The following is a 24377-nucleotide window of genomic DNA, read 5'->3' as shown; positions in this document are numbered from 1 at the left end:
TGAATTTCTAATTAATTAATCAATTAGTGAACTTTCAGAAGAGAAGTGCATATTATAGGCAGGTAAATGTGTTCCTCTAAGACAGGAGGTAGAAGTGGAGTCCAACATTACAAAACACATACAGAAACCTTCGCAATGCTCCACAATCCACTTTGTATAACAAACCCTCAACCTCAGACCTGAAATAAATGTCATACAATCAACAACACAAACACCAGTTTCTGTTTTTGCATCGCAATTTAAATAGTCTTGCTGTGATGTGGCATATAATTGAGGTCATGTTCTTAGGTTTCTCTTTAAAAAAAATTGATCTCAATGACTTTGAGTAACGAACAATATCAAAAATGGAATGGTGAGTAAAAAATCAGTACTGTAAGTGTCTAAAGTGTAAATAAAGTACAAATGAAGTAACTTCCAGCTGCCACAGAGCGCCTGCACAACCAGGACATGTATGTGTGAATTCCCAGGATGCAACTCTCTCACAGACATTGCATAAATGCCATTTACTTTTTCTGAGAAGCACTAATGTAAAGAACATAGATCAATGTTCAGAAAAGAGATCAAACAATATCCAGGTGATGTCAAAAATAAATCAAACCATAATGCTGCTGTCATGCCTTTACACAGCACATAAGTATTTCCTTCTCATTGTGCTACAACAAACAGCAGCAGGTTTGTGAACATACTACATCTCAGTGGCCGCGCTCTGGAGCAGTCAAACTATGTGGGGTCCAGCAGGGCTGTAAAGCAACTCTGACACATTTAACTCCACCCCGTTTCCTTTTTCCTGTTTAGAGAGGTTTCTCTGGATAATCTATTTTCTCTTCACACAATTCTGCACTCAGGATGTTTCCCATAAAATCCAACTTCACTAAACCCAGAGATAAACACACCTCGCACATTCTGCACGTGAGACAAAAAAAAGGGGGGAGAAAAAAAAAACGATATCAGGCTCACACTCGCATATCCTGTCAACGATGGAGAGAAAACTGGCTGACGAATTCAAGCCACTTTTCGGTAAAGCACAAAAGAAGCTCCAACCAAACCTAACGCAGATCTACTGACCTTTTAATCCTCCATCACAATAGTGTGTATTCATAATTGTTGCTTGTTTAAAATGACATTTCGACACGAATGGGGGCAAACATCCAAGCTCACCAGGCCTTTCCTCACTGTTACAATGCCGAACCACTGGGACTAATCAAATAATCACCACCACAAAGCCCCCCCACCCAACAAAAACACAATTCTTATGGAAACTATATTTAAACAAACAAAAACACACACACACACACACACACACATAATCTACATCCACTGACACGTGAGCGCACATGCACATGTGCACACTACACAAACATATCACAAATGCAGAAAGGTCACAGGGGTTCATCCATGAGGTGATGGCAACACCTGAGTGGAAATTGCACGCAACCTCTGCTTCAATCTCTCCCTTGCTACACAACACACACAAACACACACACACAAACACACACATGATGCACATCAGTGACAGGGAAGCCCCACACATGGGCTTCTCATCCGAGGCTATGGTTTCCTGCAGCACCGCACAATGGGCTCTTCCCCTGATTGTTATGGCCGAGCATTCTCCATATCAGAGCCACTATTTTGGCAGGGGATGTGCTTTTCTGTCCTTATCAAAGCCAGACATCTTCCCCCCGTCACGGACACACGCCTTCCTACCCACCCCCCTTAAAACAATCACATTTGAGAGGTTAGTCACGTGTCGGCTGATCCAGTTGTTGACCTTATTACGCACCACCCATTCACATCTAAAAAGCAGGCCTGTGTTTTTTATACAGTCCCAAGTGACCTGCATGGCGTTTTAACTAATGTGAACTGCATTGCCATGATTCGCATCGTTTTTCTTTTCTCTTTGGATACTCAAAACGCACTTGATTTAGTTTGACCACGTGGAATCTGAGGCCAAAAAAAAAAGAAAAAAAGAAAAGGAACATGCATTCATTGCAATCATCTACTTAGCTGAAAAGTGGATAATTTCTAAAGCAGACATTGCTGCTGGGGCCTTCAGGTACTGTACAGTAGGAATCTGAAGCCAAAAACGTGTCTTCCACAGTCCCGTACGAAATTCCCACAACTCGCACATCCGCTGCCTGCATCATCCCCTCATTCCACTGCACTCAAACACATCTTGAAATATATTCTCAAACACACGAGAATCAAAGCCTCTTTAAGGGTCCTATACGAAACATCCTGTTAACATTACAGCCTCAAGAGCCTGCCTTCCTTCCGCCGCCAATGGACGCTGATAAACACTACTTTCTGTGCATGGCTTAAGTGCATGGGTGAAGAAAGGCCTGTTAATGCATGGACAGAATTGTGTTTCTGAACAACAGGGTTGATTTTTTCCCACCAATCTATGGCGTCTCCACGTAGAATTCAGAGCCGGAAATAGGATAAAATAGGATTCTCTCATGACGCGTGAAAACTGTCCCTGAGGCCCTGTTTTGTGCCACATTAGGGCCAAAGTAGGTTTAACCAAAAGAAGATGACTTCAACAGTTTGGTATGCCGACAAAGCAGTTGCATGGTGGTTGCACTGGGTTGTGATCTCAAAATAGCTGCATGAAGAATCTGAACAAGAAGTTGAAATGAAATAAATCCTAGGAAAGAATTAATTTTGATAATCCATTATCATTTTAGTAATTTTCAAGCAAGGATTTGGAAGCTGTAACTTAAAGTTCAAATGGGGACAATCATAGTCTTCTTTATTTTAATTTCTGCACACCTGGAAAATGAGTGCGTGAAATCGATGTTGAGGGAGGGGCTTTCAGATGCTCGTCAATGATCAATACACTTTGGGGTGAAGCACAGTGATGACTTATTTGCCGTATTTGTGTCCATTTCCTGTCCTGTGTAACTCTGTCGGGGGTCCAATCCTGTGACTTCTTTCCATGATTGTAAATGTGCATCATTATCCCCGTATTTGAATAATTATCATGACCTCCCACCCATGACAGATGGAGAATGTGAAAATTTTGGAAAGCAAGAAAATCAAATCCCAAATGCAAAATATGTTGAGAAATATACTTTTGAATAGGCAGGGGGGTTTCCAAATGTAAACTGTCACGTGGAGCGAGATTGTGGGAAAGAGCTGCGCAGCGTAGAGGCCGAGGTCTGGTTCAAAGAACTGACTCAGTCCCGAGGGTCAGATTTGGATTTGATATTAAACAGAAACATATTTTCTTTGACACAGCTGAGATTGGGATATTCTGTGTCAGATGGGAAACATCATCAATCGACGTGTGGTCGGTTACTGCTTCCTGCAGCATTTTTACACGTCACAACTTTCCAGCTGCTTCATTTAACTCTCAGCTCAGGCCTACTGAACACGACTCCTCGTTATCCTTTCAACAAGTTCCTTAATATGCACAAATGGAGATGTTTTTCCAAAAAGTCAGGTGGTGGGTTTTATGTGACATCCAGAAACTGAAGCCGTTTTGTTTTCACTCAAGATATTTGGATAATCAATGTGAACCGTTTCTTCATTTGATAGCTAACTTGCCTGCGCTGAGGACATGGATGGTGCCAAACTAAAATTAGCCTCCTGTCCCCCGGTACCTCCACCTTGGAGCAAAGCTGCACAATACACAGAGGACCTGAGCAGCGTCACGCGCTTTTAATCGAGCCCTGACCAAATCTGATAAAAGCAACGGACAAAGGGGTCTTTTCATCACGGCCGATAAAGTGACTTTTCATCTGAGGGCCTTGTGTATGATATTAAATGTCTGACAGAAGCGCTGAACATCTGACATCCTGCACAAGCAGAAAAGCAAAACATGCTCACGTGCTGCACGCTCACAAAGACGCGGAAACATTTTCGCTCATCGCTCATCAAGCCCACATTTCTAAACTATGCTCAAAGGAAAAAATAAAGCGGGCCGTATCAAGTCAGCGGGTCTGGAAGTGAGTACAACTAATTCACAGAGGACCATTTCTAGTTTGGCTCAGTCAAACATTATCATCACTTCATCAGTATTCTCTCTCTAAAACCCAGAGAGGCTGTTAACGCAAAAACAACAAAACAGTCTACATGAAGGGAAGGGAATGTGTAGTGTAATGTCAGCAAACACATGGAGCTGCTCCACTGATCATGAACATGCATTTTGTCTAATAACAGGAAACATGTCACGAGTCCATTCAGCCAAACACTCTTTACTTTTTATAAGAGCTTTTCCATTCACCTGCTTTTATGCATCTTTTTGATTTGTGCAGTAAAACACCTCTTGCTGAGGCAGAAAAGTTGATGTATCAGTCAAAGAAAACTGCACTACAACCTCGAACTCATTAAGCTTGTATGTGAGATTTAATCAGTTGGACTCGAAATTGCACAGACTAATAAAAAGTTCATGTAATGTCCAACTGTGTGAACAGAGCAGCTCATTGTCTGGGGAATTCACAGTGAGTAGGCGAGTCGATGATGTTTCTGTTATGCGACTAGCACAAAGTCGGAAAAGTGCACGACTGGAGGGTGAAGGCGAAGGCTCGTGAAGATGGCAATGGAAACATTTGGCTCAGATCATTACTGATTCAAAAACTAAGGAGACCACAGATATTAAGGACAGTTTCGATCGATTTCAAACATTATACAGTAATCCTCTGAACGATTCAGCTGTCGTTTGAAGTTTTCACAGTGGCGACTCTTCATACACAAGATCTCACTCAATGTGATCAAACATAGAGTATAAAATGAATGGTCCTGATCGTGTCCGAACGCAAACAGCGTGGAGGCACCTCAACATCCCGAAAGCTAGCAAGCTAGATGGCTATCTAGTGTCTAGTGTTTCTTTTCATTGCCCCTTGCAGATAAATAAAGTGCTTTGATTGATTGACTGATAATCTTGGGATACGGGAGTCCACGAAGGATAGGTGCGGTGTGTCTTTCTAGAACAGACAAGAGAAGGCCGGATTTGTCGGCCACATTTGGAGGAGCCTTCGAATTGGGACAGGCCTTGTCGCAACGCTGTCGGGCTTCATGCAGCCCCCTGAATTGAGACACAGCTCAAGTGAAGGAACTTCTGTGAGCAAAGACTCGTATGAATTCAAGGAACAGCATTAAACTGCGATTTTCACAGGATACTTTTCACGTCACATCCTCACCTAAACCAGAGTATTCCCAGTAGGTGAGAATGTATCTGATACATCACTGAGATAATCTCTGGTTTTGTGCTACATGTGTAAAACAAAGTTATCCAGTGTTGCCCTTTCACTCGACTTACTGTAATGTCACAACTTTCACACAGCTCATAGAGCGAGGCTTGCTGTTTCCTCCTGGCTCCAGTCTTTGTACTAAGCAGGCTGGATACTGTAGATATTATTATGGATGAACATGGATGGACATGAGTGCAATATAAAAATCCAGTATTAGAATAAGTGTATTTTTCACAATGTCAAACTTTTGGCAGGTTTTAATACTGTACCTTCTGTGTTTCCCTGGAAAACCAAGCTTTAGTGGAGCCATGGTGATACAGAGAGAGAGAGAGTTTCAGTGTTAAACTGCAACTGAGCAACTTTGTATGTTATATCACTTGATGTGTCAGAGACAGATAAAAATGTTCTTTTCATGAACTCCCGCTTCTCACAGTAAAATGAAACGAGGGAGTTGTAGAGTCGGACCACTGTGGACTGGAGGAGAGATTACAGCAGCAGTGATGCTGAATCCTCGTGGTCATCAGATGCTCCCACTTCAGTTGGGAAATCGTTTTTCCAACTTCAGTGTGTCACAATGTGGAAACAACGTGGGCACAAAGATGATGTTCTGTGTTTTATAGCTCTGGGTGTTCGAAACCACACATTGATGGTGACTTACAGGATTTGGTGTTACTACTTATAAATATGTTTTCTAACTAATGTAGGTCACTGTGCTTTGGCCACAACTAATGGTTACTACCTAATGTGCTTTTATCCACCATGTTTCTGTATGTACAGTATGATGCCACGTTGTACTGAAAGATTCTTACTCTCAAAGTTGTGTGTTTCCATTTGGAAACCATTTTTTTAATGATTATTTTCCCTGTTCTTTTGCTCATTTCAGCAGATGTTTCTTTTTCAAATGCATATTTTTTACTTGGCTACAGGGAAGTCAGTAGTTTAGTTTTTTTTTTAAAATCATTTTATGTATAATATGAATATTAATTGCTTAATTTTCACTATATAGAAAAGTAGTTCATTGTAAATAACATTCATTCATGTGACGGTGAAGAGTGAAAAATTCCCAAAGTCAATCATGTATCATGTATTTGGTGCATGCCTCACTAATTAGGAAGGGTATTGGATATTACTGTAATTAATAAATTGATATGGTTCAACAACATGTCATCATACCTGCAGAGGTCATAACCCCGCCCCTCGATCCCTTCCAGGTCAAGTGGTCATAAAATGTAGCCTACATACAACACACTGCAGAGCCTGCATGACGCCTGTTTACTGGATTTGCAAACACTTAACACTGCAGCGGTGCTAATTTCAGTAACATTGCACCATGAGGCATTTCACAAGAAACTGTTTTGAGCTTCTCTGCTATTTACCAGCATGCAAAGCCAAAAAAAAACCCTCCTCCTGAAGGAACTCCCCAAACCAGGCAGACACTCCCACAACAACCAAGACTACGGAGGTTCTGCGTGTGTCTACCCGAGCAAGACACCAACCTAACCGAGCCCAGAGGAGACAGCACCGGGTTCATGCCCACACGGTAACCGTTAACAGGCTGCAGTTAAAAAAAAAAAAAAAAAAACAGAAACAAAAAAACAACTCATACAAATAAATGAAATCCACACCACGTGGGATAACTTACTGCGTGCACTCCTGAGACGAGGATGGCAACGCAGAGGCACAGCAGCAGCAGCCTGCAGACAATGACAGTGACAGGGTTATTATTGATCCTGATCACATTGATCAATCGTGTGCAGTGGTGACGACGTGTGACTTTACCTCAGGTTCTTCAGTCCTCTGTTGTTGTGTCGCTCTTGCATGGTCCCACTCATGTGCACCACGAACTTATGTCCCCTGCCGCTGTTTGACTTGCAGAGACAACTTCTACAGCATGACTGCCCCGGCCTGAGACACACAATCACCCCCCAGTGTTCAAAAAAATAATTGATCACTGGTCAGTCCATGTATTTGATCAGCATTATTAAAGTCTATGGACCGCTATTCTACTTTAACCTTCTGCTGTAGAGAAGTAATAGCTACTTTACCTGCTTACAGAAAACATGTGCGATAATAAATATTCACTCATCTAGTTCATATAATTCATTTGGTATCTTTATAATAAAATGCATTACTTACAGTCACCCCAAGCTCGCGCGCCGATGGTCAGCTCGAGGAAACAAGGAATCACGCGCGCGGGGGAGATGCGCCGGGTTCCGGACCGAAAAGTTTCAGGTGACCGGTGAACAGCAGGCACCAAAACCCCCTCAGATATTGTCACAAAAACAGGCAAAGTGGCGCCGAGTAGTCCCGCTCCTTACCGAGAAAAGTCAAAGTGTTTGTAACAGAAGGGTTGAGTCCCTTTGCAAATGCATGGGCGAGGGTGGTCGTTTTGGGAGGAGGTGGGGGGTGTGGTGCAGAAGAAACAAACCAAGTTGCAATGATCAGACCCTCACATCGCTTCGGACAAAAGATGCAGCCAAACGTGCTGCCCGTGCTCCGCCGATAGAGCCGCGAGTTTTACCTGAAGACTAGAGCACCAGAAGCGGACAACAGGTGGTTGTTCGAGGCCACTCCGCACCGTCGTAGCGCAACTCTGCTTCCACCGCGCACCGTCAACATGCTGTTACCGTCCGGCGCCCTGCTGCTGCTGCTGCTGGCGGCTCTCTCCTCCACTGTAGACCTGACAGGGGCTGAGGTGAGTGGATTCTGCAACGCGTTTGCTTGTGTATTGATATTTATTTACCTGTGCGAAAAGCAATATTAAGTGTTATCTGATTATGATCATGTGAGCATCTTCAAAACTGAGCGCGACTGAGGAATCTTTTAGACTTTCTTCCTTGCGCGGGCTATAAAGTCATGCACATGTCTCTGTGCATCCACCTCTGCCTTATCTCTGATATATTCTGTCTGATTGCACAGTTTGGGTTTTCTATTAACTTGCTGTGAGTGCTTTAGTTGTGTAAAAAGACCAACAACCATGTGTTTGTGCATAATAGAGAGACAGGATCTTTGTTTCAAATGTTATTACTTTTTGAATGGGTGGTTGGTGATATATATTTTTTAATTTTCTTAATTTGTGTAGCCTAATTCTTGTCTTTTTTAGTTTAGTTAGTTTAGTCTGTGTCATGCTCCTCTAAACACTTAGAGTTGGGTCTTATCCCAGTCCAGCCTCCTCCAGTTCTGCTGGAGAGGAGCAGAGACAGAGAGAGGGAGGAGGGAGAGGGTGGGGCAGAGTGTCTACAGTAGCTGAACTGTGTGTGTGTGTGTGTGTGTGTGTGTGTGTGTGTGTGTGTGTGTGTGTGTGTGTGTGTGTGTGTGTGTGTGTGTGTGTGTGTGTGTGTGTGTGTGTGAGAGAGAGAGAGAGTGTAGACTGCAGTATTGCGAAAAAAGACACAACTGTGTGATACCATAATATGATACAATAGAGTGTTTACTTGATATTTAACATGATTTGACTTTTACCAGAAAGATGTTGAAACTTTTCCACTTCTGATTGTTAATCTGAGGGAAGTGTCTTTTCTCACTCTCTGACTGTGATCTCACTATCTGTCAACCAGCATCATCTTTGTCATCAGAGAGAATGAAGAGTAGCCATCATAGTGTGGAAGTAAAATCAACGAAACACTGATAAACTACATTATGAATTGTTAATAATCATAATTTATCTAAAGTTAGAGCTGTGCCCTGTTGAGTCCTCAAGTAGTTCCAGCTGCTCACATCAGGATATCTGATATCTGCTGAGTCCCACAGCAACATTTTAATCTGAAAATCTCTCTCTGGAGTTCACTATAATATAATTCATACATTTAGTGATCTGTCTGGACTGAATAGATGATAGTGATACCAGAAACACTGAAGATTAAAATGGTATTGACACAGTCTGTATTTAATAAGTGCAGGTGGATACTGAGCTGCCATGCTGGATCAGTGCCTCCTCCTCATATTGGTGGTCACTGTTTATTCAGATTTTATTGGGAACACTTGGTTTGGAAGGATAAATTTCAAAAAAGTCAGGCTCAGTTTTTGCACTGTGCAACTTAGATCATCCATGAATACAGTAGGTTTAATGGGAAGTGGAGAAGAAAAACGTGTTGGCTTTGCTTTCATTCTCACACAATAACTGAAACACCTTGTAGATTAATTTATGTTGTTGAACTTTTTGTTGAACTGGTCAGTTATTCTTCTGAAAAGCTTGTCGTTAGATGTGGTGCTTTATTTCAAAGCGCGGGTGGAGTTTCCCAACGGAAACATCTTTCACACTAGAGTAGCGGAAATCCAGGTGAGTGGGAGCAAACGTTGGTGTGCAGTGTTAACACGAGAAAGAACAGGCCGTGAATCATTTAGTATATTACAGTAGTATAGCATATTGCACAATGCAGCGACATGTCGCAAGAAACTCTGGCAGCTTGGTGGAGAGTTTCTTCATCCTCCATCACTGTTTTTGGATATTTTTTCAGCTGTGATGGATTTATAGTTGCGAAATGTCTCCATAAAGTAACAACAAGATGAAAAACACAGTATGGGAGAAAGAATTCACTACATTGGTTGCAAATGTCAACCGAGGAATGTTAAAATACAGTATGTCACAGCAAACTCAATAGAGTGGCTTTGACTTTCCTAGAATAGAAGTGTGTGATGCTATGGTCCAATAAATCAGATTAAACAAGGCACCAGAAGAAACATATCCACTGCCAGCAAGATTTAGAAACATTATAATGAGGCAGATACTGTACAGGACATCTGGAGAGGAGAGGAGAGGAGAGGAGAGGAAGGTGTACTATATCCGGCTGAATATCTCTTCAATGATCAGATTACACCAACGAAAGTGGAGTAATTCATCTTCTGTATTCTTTTTTTCTTTTCGGTGGGAGTTGCATATTTTCCCATCCACCCCTGGGAGGTTCAGAACAGGAAGTTTGTGACCCTGTCTGGGGGCTTTTATCCATCCAAAGCTACACTGTGGACAGAAAGTGGCTTCCCCCCCCCCCCTTTCTTATCAGCTACATCTAGAGCAGTGACACAGATACTGGAGCCTGAAACGCAGTCATCTTTATTGTTTAACTTAATATCCTCTTTCTTCATCTTGAATAAATTTGAATCTGATAAAAGAAACGAATGTCCGGCTCATTTCCTCAAGGCATGTCAGTGTGTTCACCTCCTCCACACACAGAGATGAGACTGAGGATCAGAGCCCTCCTGTTTGGGCTCCCGCACAATCAGTGGAGCCTCACTAAGGCCAAGAGTCAATATACAGTAATATAAACAGCTCACGGTCAATCACTAATGCATGCAAACACTTACAAATGTGATAACCCAAAGCGTGGAACGGGCCAGGCTGACTTCAGAAAGGCGATAATAAAAAGATAATATATGACTGCCTTTATTCTCTCTATTTAAGGATGGAGCAACAAGCTAATATTTAGATCTTTTGCAGACCTTTGCTCCCAATTTTCTTCACTCCATCATTGGATCCTGAGTGAATTTCTGCACTGTTTATGCAATATCAACAGAGTAGAGTTTCTCTCCCTTGGCAGTCATTTAATCTGGTCAGAATGAGTCATTATTCCTAGAGAAGTGAGGAGGAGGAGGAGGAGGAGGAGGAGGAAGAAGGGCAGATTAGCAGATTCCAGGAGTGAGTTTGTGTGTGGGATGTTGGATGGAGGGATTGGGAACAGCAGTTGTTGGTGGGAAAGAAGAACTTTTCTCTGCTGCCAGGTTTCCCCCCGCTGAACGGCTTGACCACGCTGTTCCATGCAGGACGGGATCGGGATGAACCCCAGGGATGATGAGCACGACTCAGATGTGGAGGGAAGCAGCGCTGAGAGCTGTTAATCCCCCACACACCCTGAGGAATGCCAGTGTATTGTCGCTTGAAAGCTGAGAATCGTGATCAGGGCTTGATCTGTCTGTCCGGAGCGCAGACAAGGCTCCTTGTTTGGTCTAGGCCTGATCCTGGTAGACCAAGCCCCCCCCCCACAGAGAGACAACAGCTGACTCTGTCACTGCGACCGGCCACCAACCAAGCGATGCACCCTGGGAAGACACAGCCCGCCTGACCCCTCTGTGCCTAGAGTTGTAAAAATGCCTACATTTGGAAGAGTCGGATTGAGTTCGTGCCCGTGTATTTTCACAGGCGTCTCTGGGTGGCAACGATAATGCTCCTCTGACCTTGATACTCAAGTAGTGTGGCAGGTATGCCCCACTTTATGTGTGTGTGTGTTTCTCTGTGTGTGTTCCCTGTCTGTGCCAAGCAAGGCGAGGATTTAATAGTGCTTAAACATGGTAAAGCCCCTTTCAGTTCCCTGTGGTCCAAGCATCACTGAGAAGGCATTTCATTCAGATTTACCACAGCTGCATTTCACATTTCACAAAAAAAAAAAACACTTCTTTTGTCTCACAATGAAATGTTCACTTTAACTGCTCTGAGATCAGCCTTAAAAGCTCTCGAGATCGGTTACGTCCCCGCGGCGCATTGTTATGGTGAAAGTGCAATTAAGCCGTTTAACTGTGAAATTGGTGAGTCATAAATGTCATTTGTGGTTTGGACAGAGATGGTGTAACACGATATGGTATACGTTTGTCTGACAAGGAGGTGGGAGGGGTGAGAGTCAGAGAGGGGGAGGCTGTTGGAGGAAGGAGAGAGGGAGGTGGTGATGAGGTTACGAGCCCCTGGAGGAATGCATGTTGTTGGAGCCAGAGATGATACCCCGTGGCAAATCTGTTAGTCTCACGTCTCTGGTCCCTTCACCTGAACCTCCACCAAACTGTCCAACTGATGGAGGACAATCAAGAACGTGATCACAGTCTTATTAGATTTACGGCTTTCTGCTTTGAGCGTGTTGAGCAACAAGAGGTGAAGAGTGAAGATCTGGCTCTCGTCTGCTTCAGCTGTTTTCTGTGTCGGTCTTTGGCCTGAGAAGCTCTGGCCTCGTCGTCCTGCTTCGCTCACAAAGAACAGGTGCAGCGCTGAAGAGCAGTGTTTAGTCAAGGTTTCCATAGAAAGCAAATGTTTTGTTACTTTATTGCGACACTATTATTATACAGTCGGTCTGTGGTTACCGTGCGTGTCTGTGTTTGTGTTGTCTTCACAGGACGGTGCATCTCAGGGTCTGGGACCTGGGTGTGTCTGTGTACGGATGTGTGTGTGTGTGTGTGTGTGAATTCATAAGCAACAAAGCAAAAAAAATTGCTGCATTCAGTGAAGTGGAGAAGTTGAAAGTTTATGTTTCTTTATAAGAAGAAGTCACTCATTCTTGGATGATGTGACAGTTTCTAAAGCAGCAGAGATGTAGTGGACTCATGTGTTGTTGGAAAATCAAACATTTTGAAACTTTTTCTTTGAATGACACCAGTCCCTTTAAGTAAAACCCTCCTCATGGCATTTTTGTCTTTGTCTCAGGTATCAGCAGGTAGCTTCTCATCACCACTAACCCCATACAGTACATAATAAAGCTATTTTTTCATGCTGAAACTGCTGCTGCTTGTACTCCATGTAGAGTGATGATGGTATAAGAAATCCTCATCTGGGGACCTGCTTTAATGTCTGACACAGAAAACCAGCCAACCCTCTCCTGTCCCTGCGTTATATCAGACGTGTCTGTGTGTGTGTGTGTGTGTGTGTGTGTGTGCGCGCACAGTGATATGAAAACCCTGGAACTGGATGACTTCCTCACAGCAGCGATCACAACGCACAATGGTCATGCACTGTACTATTTTTAGCCCTGAGTGTCCTTCTTGTTCCTCTAATATAAATACAATATAAATATCAAGATGGCTCTCTTCAGATAAACACCATAGTGTCTGTCCTCTCTCCCTGCATGACAGACTTATCTTCGTCTTTATTAAAGTCTAAATAACTGGGAGAGCACTGAACAGGATCTACTGCATGTAATGTGTCAGTTATTCATGACCACCTCATGTACTGTAACTCCACACCAGAAAACCTGAACGTAGCTTGCTTCACATACAGAAGGAGAAATAATTAAACTTTGATTGTTTTAAGTTTTATTTTTGCTTGTCACACTGTAAAACACACAACCCACGGTATGTGTTGGACAGAGACAGTTTGTTCTTCATCTACGTCAAATAAATAGCTGATCTTTTACACCACACAGCAGAACTGAACTTTCCTGATCTTATGATACCTCAGGATATCAGTTGTGTTTTGGTCATTTGAGATGTATGAAGCTCCATTTTATATAAGTATTTCAACCAAAGAGCCAAATAAATGCCGAGGCAACCTGTTCTTGGAGGACAGCTGGGAGAAAGTGAGCTCATCTGCGGAGACATGACACAGTTGGACAGGTTCATGGAGCAGGAGCAGGTGGACTCTTGTTCTTGGAGCCTCCATTGGCAGTGAGACATTGTTTTTTACAGCTGATCATTAAATTAAAGCCTTTTGTATAACTTTTGGTTTATTTTTCATCAAGCCAAACTTGAACACTCACCACTCTGTGTGTCAGGTGACATTGCGTAAAATACCCATGAATATGGAGACGTAGTTTCCCAGATATTTCAAACTATGACTCCTTACATGATGAAAGCACAACATTGTAAAATGTCACATAAAAAAAAAAAAAAATCAGATAAGATCCAGATTCTTGCAAGAGCTGGAGGGACGTCTCCAGATTCCTGAGGTTTTGGCGCAGGGTTACGTTTATGTAGTGACGACACCAGCTGCCTCAAACCAATGGGGTTCCTTTCTTGTCTGGTCTAAGATTTCGTAAACATAGCAAGTGTCCTCAGCTGAGAAATAATATTTTAATGTTTTGAAACTATGCCCAAGAATAAAGTCCAGCAGTAGCTGTGCAATCACATGCTACTCAAGTTTTTCCTGCCTGAGGGAGCTCCAGTCCACACCTACAGAGTCCTCTTTCACACACTTATCTCCCTCTTTAGAGAGTGCAAATGAGATAATTAGGAGACAGAGGAAGGGACGAGGTCGGTTTTCTGTGTCAAGTGGGTGAACTGACCAACTTCAGTGATGGCAGATTGAGCCACGATGATGAATACAGGGGAGCTGGAAAAAGATACCACATGATTTTACAGATAAAGCAGCCACATGCTTCATATTTGTCCCATTAAAAGATAACCGATTAATGCTCCGGCCAGGATGTGGCATATGCGGTGTGTGGAGCCTTTCAACAAGTCTGAGCATAAGATGAATGGAAACATTTCTTCTTCTCTGTCAGCTGAACATGACATTGATAGTCTGGTTTTTAACTCATGTCTGTGCCCCTGCACCTTTCACTCTAGGCCTCCCCTGCACACTCTACCTCATCCTAACTGAGCTAGAGTTACTCTGAAGTTTTACCAGACATGGCACTGGTGTGTTATTGCGCTCACTCTACAGAGGAGGACTGATAGAAGAAGCAGATTGTGAGTCAGATCCAACTGTAATCCAGAGGACCTGAGGGTGCCTGTGTATCCATACCTACAACCTTGAACCTCCTTCCTGGAAGAACAGATGCTTTATCCATCTTCCTCTGCAATGCTCTTCTATGCTGCTGGGGGTTGCTCTCTATCGACTCACAGCACAATGATAATTGTTCATTGATGTAGCTGTTTTTCTTCTGAAGAAAAAAGACTTCATCAGATAACTTTTAGTGGGAAACAACCAAAGCGAGTCCCATGGTGTGTTTCACATCAGGAGAAGAGTAGATATGCTAATCTTTCAATGCACAGCTTGAGTCTAAGGGTTAGAATAAGACTTTTTTTTTTTTTTTAAACTGATAGGAAAACGGGGCTGTTGTCAGTGCTCGACATCTCTGAAGCCACAGGCCGGTGAAATGTGCAAGTTACAGTCTCTCCATATGTTCAAACTGCAGTGGTGTAATGGTTGATGTTGGAGATAAGGCCTGATAAGGCAACAGGAGAACAATAGAGAGAAGTTCTGTCCATTAGATAGTTACGGCCTGATAATGGGGATAAAGGGCTCCCATTATCCGCTAGTTTGTTGCAGACTTGGAAGTGAAGTGCCAGGCTAAAAGCAAAGTTGTTCTGGACATTGGAATTTCCTCTTTCTCACACTTATTCTCCCTGTTGCAGCGTCGCCTCAGTAATAAAACTCACAAGTCTCAGTGGTGATGATATTAATTGCATGAGGGGATTTCCTCTTTTGAAAAAAACCAAAACACCAGTGCATGTAGAGCATGCACAAATGGAAAAGCCTTTAAAAAGTTAAAAAGGATATGTAACCGAGCTTACATGCACAAGTACGCACACACATTTCCTGTATACATTATGCCTTCTCCCAGATGGATGTATTGTGTCAACTTGTGTAACCGCAATGGAAGCACCTGGGATGTGAGTTAGTAATTTATACACAGAAGCATTACCGACAGATTTTGTTATTCAACTGTAGTTTTTTTAATCCTTTATTCTTCATGTAAGTTGTGAAAAAGCTCAGTAACACAACGGAGAGTGACGAGCTTGTGTGAGAATATTCCAGGATGGATGGATCAGGCTGGTACTTGAGTCACTGAGGTCATTCCTTGTCTTCACGTGCTGACGTTATTCCCAGATACCAGAGCACTCGAGAGAGACGCGAGGCTGACCCAGCCTCTTCTTGTCTTTGTGAGCATAAAAGGCAAGGAAGAGGCCTTCCTCCTCGGAGAAAGAATGGCTTCCTAAATCCCACATCCTGTGGCACAGTGCAGCACATTCACAGAGGAGCTGAAGCCCTCCGAGCTCGGCAGCCGCTCGCATGACCTGAGCTGGCTCTGTCTCAGAGAAAACAAACGTCTTAACAAAGTAATTATTGCTCTCACTCTCTCCCTCCTTCCATCTCTCTCTGACCATTTTCTCCTTCTCATATCAATGCCAGATTTGTTCACAGAGACAACGTGCAAGCACTTTTCTAGTTTATGGTCAGAACTTATTTCTTGGCCACGGGCATCCAAAACTGACGCAGCTGCAAGTGGGCAAACGAGAGAAACACGTGCAGAGGTAGAGAGCTTTCGATTTGATGTTTGTGTTTATTGGTAGAAGGGCCTACTTGGACCGATCCTGTTCCTGTGGGATTGTTGAAGAATGTTTTTTTTTTCAATATGTGGAACAATAACTGCCCAGACCAGTGATGTGTGGGCGAGTGAACAGAGCCCTGCACACAAACCAAAAAATCCAGACTACACTAGTTGCAAGATAGATCTCACAGCCAGATTTATGTTCTTCGATCTTGAGTTTTCCATCAGGCAGCAGCGTCTCTATGTCTTTGAGGAATAAATAAGTGTGTTTTTCATCCTCAACACAGCTACAGGGTGAGACCGGAATCAAGGGTGGAGTGTGTGTGTGTGTGTTTGTGCAGCGGTTAGGGCCGGAAAGTCCCCTCTAAGACCAAAAGATTAGCAGGAGTCTGGCTTAATTTGTTAACAAGATAACATTTCATCCACATGCACACACACATACACACACACACACCAACTTCAGCGTTAAGGAAGACCAGAGTTATCAAGATGACCCTTACTTACTGAAAGCTCTGTTTGAACGTCTAAATCCCCTCTAATGGCCTGACAAGAGGTCACAGGTCAACAGGATGAGTCGGCGAGGGTCATGTGAGTGGTCAAGATGGGACGCAGGATGGACCTGCTGATTAAAGGAGGTCATAGACCTTTGTTATCTAAGGCAGGAATATTGTGTAGGATCAGTGTGAAGCGTTGAGGAGCATTGGTATTTGACGAGTGAAAGGTGGCCAATTGTGTTTCACCATTTCTGGCTTCCTTGGCTTCAGTCTGATCTATTAAAAAGGATCACAGCTAAAGCTCTCAGTGAGGAACAAGCAGAGAGCAGCGACTTATCCCACTAGCACTTCTACATCAGCCTGTTTCGTGGTTACAGTACAAGCGCACACAAACACACACAAAGACAGAGTTCACTGCTGTACGCTGTGCCAACCAAGCAGGGCCTGAGAAATTGTTTAAAACAATTTTCCCATTTGCTGAGTTAATTTTTTCACGTGAGAGTTCCCGGGTAGACTGTTAACATAGCTGCTCTGCACAGTGTTCCTGCCTCATGTCGCATGTCCGCTGACATGTTCAGCTCACAGACAGCCACGCTCGTTTTCTCATGGTGGGGCCATGTTGGTGTTTGTTGAGATGCTCAGGTTAAGCACAGACCTGTTGTGACCTTGATAAGCAGTTTTTCTGTTTGTTTTTTAACAGCAGTTTCCTTAACTTTGGGATGCCATCATTCACAGTTGGTTTCCTGGCCCCAAATTTGATGACAGGAAACATTAACCTGGTTACGCTTGGTCATGCATGAGCAGACCAGCAACTTTATACATTAACTGTGTGTGGGTGTGCAGAGATACTTAAGTTAATACTTTTGCTCATTCATTTCATGTATTTTCTTACAATTTAAGGAAAAATAAATGGGATTCGACCTCATGGATTTAGGGTTTATGATTTCAAGGAATGCCTTCTTGTGTTCATTTCTATGTTCGTATCTGCTGTGTGTTTGTGTGTGTGTGTATATCTGCAGTTGTTCATGCATATGTGTTTTTCTTCAGGCATAATTTGGGCCTCTTTGTGTGTTTGTGTGTGTATTTGTGTGAGAACAACTCTCTGCAGATGCATCTGCTTTCGATTATAGAAGCCCTGAGTGTATTTCTGTGGTGTAGATGAATACCTGCTGCCTGCAGCCAGAACAGGACATGTTTTACATCAAGTTGGTCTCAGCAAATAAGCACTACAGGAGTCCCTAAATAAAGGAAACAGAAAGCACAACCCTGCTTTATTGCAAAGTGCTCACATATATAATATTGGCCTCTGAATTGGGCCTTGGATTCCTCTAGAGAAGTGATGTGATACTACTGTGTGTCTGTTACTTGTAATGCTTAATGAGATGACCTTTCAGGCCTTTTGCGCAGTGAAGTGGGCATTTGTCAAACAGATAGTTCCATAATGTGGGAAATATGCATATTTGATTTCTTGCCCAGAGTTTAATGGGAAGATTGTGACCAATCCCATTTTTATGCATCATGAAGCTACAGCTAGCAGATGGCTAATGTCAGTCTTTTTAGATAATAGCTTATTATTTAACAGCACAGTGCATGCCTTAAGATATTAATGCTACTATTCAGTTGTGATGACTTGTGTAATGTGACAAAAAAGCCACTACAGTTGCTTTTTACGATCCATTATGGTTTGATTAATGCTGAATTCCCCTAATAATCCAATCAAATGCGTAATGCTGCCTTCAAACATGAATTTTATGCACTGAGAAGAAGAAGAGAATATGAAATATGTGTTGAGAATCTGGTTCACAGGAGCAGTTAATATGAAAAATTGGTTTGGCTGTTCGTGATATCTAATGCGACAATAAAACATGCTGTTTCACATGGTACCGTTCCAGTCAGGGCACGTGCAGCTGAACCTCACACAGACACGCTTGTTTACAGAGCAAGTTGCACCAGGAGCCTTGTCTTCCAAGTAAGGCAGTCAGACAGAAAATATTCCCCTCCTCCACTTCTGTTCTCCCATCTCAGCCTCCCAGCCGTCCCAGGCCAGGAATGTCAGAGCGGTACAGGTCAACCCAGCAGAGACTGCGAAACCGTGTCTGTCCTCCTCTGAATGTTTTATATTTGTACTAATTACTTATTTCTCTCTCAAGTTTTAATTGTGTCTAGCCGTTGTGGGAACAGCATAGTTGTGGTCGGTGGCACCTGTGATCTTTCAGACTGTGAATAAAAACCACCAATAAATAACAAAAGCCACAGAAAAGCTGGGAATGAGTCAACGGCGGCGAGACACTGATCTCATGCAGTTTTTGTGACATCAGAATCCGCTGAGTACTAGCAAGCAGTATGACTTGTGTAGGTGTGTGTTTTCAAGTTTGTGTACACCCTGTCTCTGCTTTGTCTATTCCCTGGGCCTTGTGATCACAGTGTGCTTCATAACTGTCTCATTTAACGACACTTAATGAGCCCTGCTGCCAAAGTGAGATCGCTCTGACGTTTAATGGAGTAAAACTATCCTGATTGTCTCCATCTGGAGGCTGTGATCCACGAGCAGTCTTTATGAGTCTTTATGGAGTGACTTACACAGGTTAAACATCTATGCCACTGTAGCAAATTGACTGTAACAGAGCAGGATCCTGTTTGATGGCGCGTAATGTTGCTGCTGTATAAATGGCCTTGAAACATTTGTTATCTGTGTAGGAAATGAGACTGACTTTAAAGAGGCACAGGAGCATGTACGCCTCCCTTCAACACACTGAGAGAAAACAACAAGCTGTGTAGTACCACCGGTTATTTCAAAGGGACCTCTGCAGAAGAACCTAAATGTTTATGTCGAAGGCCACGGTTATAATGGGTGTAGCAACGTTACACAATATTTACTGTTGGGGCGAAAAGCCAAAAGGATGTCATTAAGAGCAATTAAATCATCCAACTTCAAGTCAAACCAAACAGCCGACCGCCCAAAACAGAACCAAATGTAAACGCAATACAAAGTGATGCAAAAATACGGCCAACTTGTGTACTTCCTTTCACTTGGAGAAGCTGGTGTTTGTGTATAAATGGGAGAGAAAAGTGGCAGTTTTAGGTTAGTGCACTACACCAAGACAAAACAACTCACAGGATAGTAACGGTTTAGTCCCAGACATAGTTGGGATTTTTCTTGTACAAATCGATGTATGAAATCTAAGTGGCAAATTAGCATTAAGGCGCTCTTTAGACGTCTCTCAAATAAGGTGTTACATTGGTTTTAATGTAAACTAAGTGGGTGAGTGTGTTCACTACGTTGTTGCTAAATTTGCCTGAAACAAGTGTAAATAACTGAGTCAGTCACGTTTTTTGACCCCGAAACCAAAACAATGAGCTCAAAGAGGCTAAAACAGTAGATAGAGTTGAGGTAAGTGCTGAGTTGGGTTATAATTCCCTGTTAGTTTCTCATCAGGAAAAATCCCATTCACACATCTGAGGTCTGAGGAGCTTGAATTCACCATGTCTATCCAACTGACTATGACTATTATAATATTATAATATAACACTCAAATGTGCATTAAGAGTTACTGGTCCAGTCATCAATGATCCTTAAGACTCTGTGCTATTTCAAGTATTTTTGTTTTGTTTTTTACAATACAACTCTTAATGAAAAAATGTGATTTGGCCAACCCATTCTGGTGAAGCCCTATTGACCTGAAATTAAGTTGTGATAGGAAGGATTTTTTAGAGGAGGAGTCATTCCAGCAACCCCAAACTCAGCCTGGACACTTATGAACTGTATTAAGATATGGTTTTATAACATAATGGATAACTTGACAGCTCCAAAGAGAGTAATTGAGGTGAAGATAGAGTAGTTACAGTGACTGGGGTTACAGGTGTATCAGTGAGAAGAAGGACATATGAGCAAAACTCTACAATACAATGGCCTGTTATCTGTTTCCCCCTCTCAGTGAAGTCCATATCAATGTGGAAGGATGCCCCCCTTTACTCCAGCACCACTTAGATAAACTGAGAGAGGATTCTTCAGTCAAATCATTTTCTCTGGCTGCACAGATGTTTTCAGACCACTGGGTCTGGAAAACTTGTAGTGAAGTCAACAAACAGTTCTTCCACAAACAGCACTTACCTCCCGGTAAAGAGGAGTCACAACGTTGGTACATGACTCCGGCTAAAGTTGTTCAGCTTCATGAGTCTTATTGGTTCATGTGAACAAGTTAGCTGCTGGCTATGGCCTTTATTACTCTCTCTCTCTCCCTGTATGTGTATGTGTGTGTGTGTGTGTGTGTCTGTGCCTGTTTTATGTGATTATGTTTTCAGCAAATGAAATGCGGGTTTCACTGAAAGGTTCCTTGTGTGTATTTTTAGAGAGAGGAATTCATTTAATCAAATTCAAACAACCATGGATACCATAATTGCAATGCCTTGACTGGATCTAATGATATTTGTCTGATAGCCATTATGTTAGGTTATTTTAGTGTTGGGCCTTTAATGGTGTTTTATCTGACTGCGTGCGTGCGTACTGGAAATGAATATACACGTGTAAAAAATGAAGAGTGGGATATGAAATGACAAATCCTCCCACGTCGACTTCCCCAAGGGGTTTGTGAGATACTCGAGCGGTAGTCGGAGGTTATTGCAGGAATGTCCTGGGAATGTGATGTTGTTTGAAAGAAAAGCCTGTAGATGACATCGACCAGATGTTTGTGTGAGCTTCATTTTCCTATAACATGGAAGGAAAGGCCCAAGTGAAACACCTACAGCTGTTGTAAATGTACAGCAGCAGGCATGGGAACGCTTCTGCCCCTATGTGGTGATAACCGGTCCTGCAGTGTTCAAAATGTGTGCAGCAGGGAGGGATTTGTGCAAATATTGAAAATGCTTCAGAGGGGGATAAAAGAGCTGAACATTTTTAGAAGACAGTCGAGCACACTTGCCGTGTTTGCGGGTCGGCTGCAGTACATGAGGAGTTGGATGTGCCCACTTTGGCAAGAAGAACAGAGGCAGTGAGTCACACTGAAGCTGAAGTGCAAACCAAGTGACCCTGTGCATGGGTTATGGGAAAACCCAAATGCCTTGACAAAAGCTCCAAATTGTGAAAACAACCCTTTTCCCACTTTTCCTTCTATTAAAAAAAAAGAAAATCCCTTACAGATTAAAAATGCCTCAAGTCTGTAACAGGATGTTTCATGAGAAAATCGAGGTCAGGAATGTAGTTTGATTCTATGTGGTTCTGTATTGATTTGTTGTGGAAAAGTTATTTCTTCACCCTGGAGGCCTGAGCGATGCTATGCTACAGAGATTTCATCATGAACATGGCGCAGGAACAGATCTCAAGCAAGCAGCAACTGCAGGAAAGACCACGCTGGCCCATTTAGTAGCTTGTTCCGGTGCTTTCGGTTTTTATCAAACAATCTTCCACCGCAGATGTGGTTTGAACAGCTGTTATCGAGTTGTTCTTGTTCATCTGTAAATATTTACCCAACTTATCAGCTGAAGAGAGTTGATACGGATCATGATTAGTTACTAAATGGACCATGTTATTTGCTGTTTTTGTTTGCTGAACTATTCTAAATTTTGAAGCTCTGTTGAAACTTTTAAGGATGAGAAGACCTTAAGATGCTCAGAAAAATGATCTGCTGAGAAAGATTTTGTAATCTGATTAAAAAATGCAGGGTTTGTGGGAAGTTTATTTTCTCAAAGTATTACATTTCCTCTATTTCTGTCCCATGAAGGTGAGGTCACTGACTACATGAGGTTGAAATTTGGGGCACATAATTAGAGATTTATAACACCTGATCCTTGCAGGCTCTTATGCAACAGGCAGTATTTACCTTAGTCATAACGGAGCAGCTGTTGCTACGGCTCTCATGTAGATTCAGTTATGCAACAGCTCTATACACTCAGGTTTACATTAGAAGCTTTTGTGTTAACATAAGGATCTCTGGACCACCATCTCTCGCTGGCCGCGGCCTGTAATCTCCAGAGCAAACATGACTCATCACTTCCTCTCCTCCTGAACTCATCTCACTGCTTCACTTACGTATCTAATGATGTCAGATGTCTCAAGCAAGTGTTGTTTAAACATCGGCCTTTTGGGATGAGACTTGCCGAAACCCCCAGAGCCTCTGACACATTACGCAGAGCACTGAGATATATCAGTCTACATTATGACGGCCTGTGAATGAGCCTGTTTGCACCAGCCCGTCCTCTTCTTCTTCTTTTGGTATTTTATGTGTTTTCCTGCCAGTTCTGGCCTCAGAAAGCAATCACAAAGGCACCGTCATATGATCAGGCACTGTTTTGCACAGCGCCCAATAGATGTAAACGCTCTGCAAGCATACGTCATATTGATTTTTCACAGTTTGGTGACGTCCAGGCCTGCCATCCAGACTTAGGAATGGCATAAACACTTGTCCAGGGACACGTGAGGCTGTCTGCCGGGAGAGGTTTACTGGCTCCAGTACAGTTTCTTCAGAGCTCAGTGACTCACCAGCCACTGTATATTCACAGCAGACATTAACACTCATCACTAAAGAGCCTCCGGGCTCTGCTCAAGTCTGTTTGGTCTGTGAAAGATCGTTGTTGTTTTGGCAGAGCAACAACATCTTCATCTCTTGATTTTCTCACACGTGCATTCCCTGTATTGTGCTGGTTGGAGACAGAGTTTAGAATACAACTTTGATTTACTCTTTTTGAATTAATGTAAATGTGTAATGGTTTCTGATACAATACAATATTGTATTTTGATATTCTGGTCAATTTACCAGCAGAAATATTGTGTCTAGTATTTTTTTGGTATGTCAGCTGACCAGGTTCATTAATTGTAAAGTCTTCAATATCAAATGTAGCTAAGAATTAAAATGAGCAGACAAACAAAGCATAAAACAGAAGACTATATTTGGTCAATACTTGTGTTTAAGTTTTGTATCAACATCCAGTGACTGAATCAGGGCATCCCTCCTGTCTCTTACTCTAAATGTAGCTAAGTAGCAATACGAAAATATAAGACTTGTGTAGTTCTTGATTGCATTTCTTTTCATCATTGGCTCTTTTTGTGCAGCCCATCATCCACCTTTCAACTCCACCATGTAGGCCTATAGAAATGTTATTTATGTTAGGGATGCTTCTGTGGCTTGTGGTATAGCAAGATAGCAGCTGCCCTCATCATGCTATATACCTGAGGATCTATGATAAAAAAGCTCTTAAGATTCCTCTTTCCTGCAAAGCTCAGATACCAAATCAGGCAGTCATCCACTTCAGGGCTGCAAGAGCCATTAGCGAGACGTCCTTTTTGTGCAGATGACAGTTGGCTCTTTGTACCATCGCTCCCATCTGGTGTTTGGGTTTATGACGATGCATGACGGACGTGGAGGGAAAACAAACAGGAGAAATCAAAGAGAGCACTACTTTGATCCACCTGCAGATTACTGCACTGCTCAGGGATCCAGCAGTAGACATCACAGGGTGGCAGTTTTTCATCTCACGCCCAAGCACACATAGCGTCCTCATTGTTCGTGTCAGTTTGAGGCTTGGATTCCCTTGTCATGCCTGACAACATGCAGGAATGTCTGCTCAGCGCTCAGTGAGGTTGTGTCTTAAAGAGAATAACGGAAACTGCAGACAAAGAAGCGAGACAGACAGAGGGCAACAGGTGAATGAGGGAATACTTGAGCAATATTTCACCACAAGCAGCTGTGATTTACTGTAGCAGTGCTGACAATATGCAAGCACGTTCCCTCATT

The 24377-nt window shown here is 42.7% G+C and overlaps 2 protein-coding genes across 4 annotated transcripts in view; one reads left to right on the top strand and one right to left on the bottom strand.

The window, feature by feature from the left end:
* The window catches only part of col4a2 (collagen, type IV, alpha 2), a 60060-nt gene extending 52515 nt beyond the window's left edge, over nt 1–7545 (bottom strand). For both annotated transcript variants that reach the window (XM_085766354.1, XM_085766356.1), the window contains exons 1-3: nt 7329–7545; nt 6972–7097; nt 6835–6886 (exon numbers count right to left, since the gene is read on the bottom strand). In XM_085766354.1, coding sequence (XP_085622480.1) covers nt 6835–6886; nt 6972–7024 — 105 coding nt within the window. In that variant the 5' untranslated portion in view covers nt 7025–7097; nt 7329–7545. The remainder of the gene's footprint in view (nt 1–6834; nt 6887–6971; nt 7098–7328) is intronic.
* A 98-nt stretch (nt 7546–7643) lies between these two features.
* The window catches only part of col4a1 (collagen, type IV, alpha 1), a 37712-nt gene continuing 20978 nt past the window's right edge, over nt 7644–24377 (top strand). For both annotated transcript variants that reach the window (XM_085766358.1, XM_085766357.1), the window contains exon 1: nt 7644–7887. In XM_085766358.1, coding sequence (XP_085622484.1) covers nt 7810–7887 — 78 coding nt within the window. In that variant the 5' untranslated portion in view covers nt 7644–7809. The remainder of the gene's footprint in view (nt 7888–24377) is intronic.

The sequence above is a fragment of the Trachurus japonicus genome, chromosome 21 (genome assembly GCF_045865225.1).
Source record: "Trachurus japonicus isolate A0001 chromosome 21, Traja_1.0".
In the NCBI taxonomy this organism is placed as follows: Eukaryota; Metazoa; Chordata; class Actinopteri; order Carangiformes; family Carangidae; genus Trachurus; species Trachurus japonicus.
The sequence above is the reverse complement of the archived record's forward strand: the minus strand, read 5'-3'. Positions and strand labels throughout refer to the sequence as shown.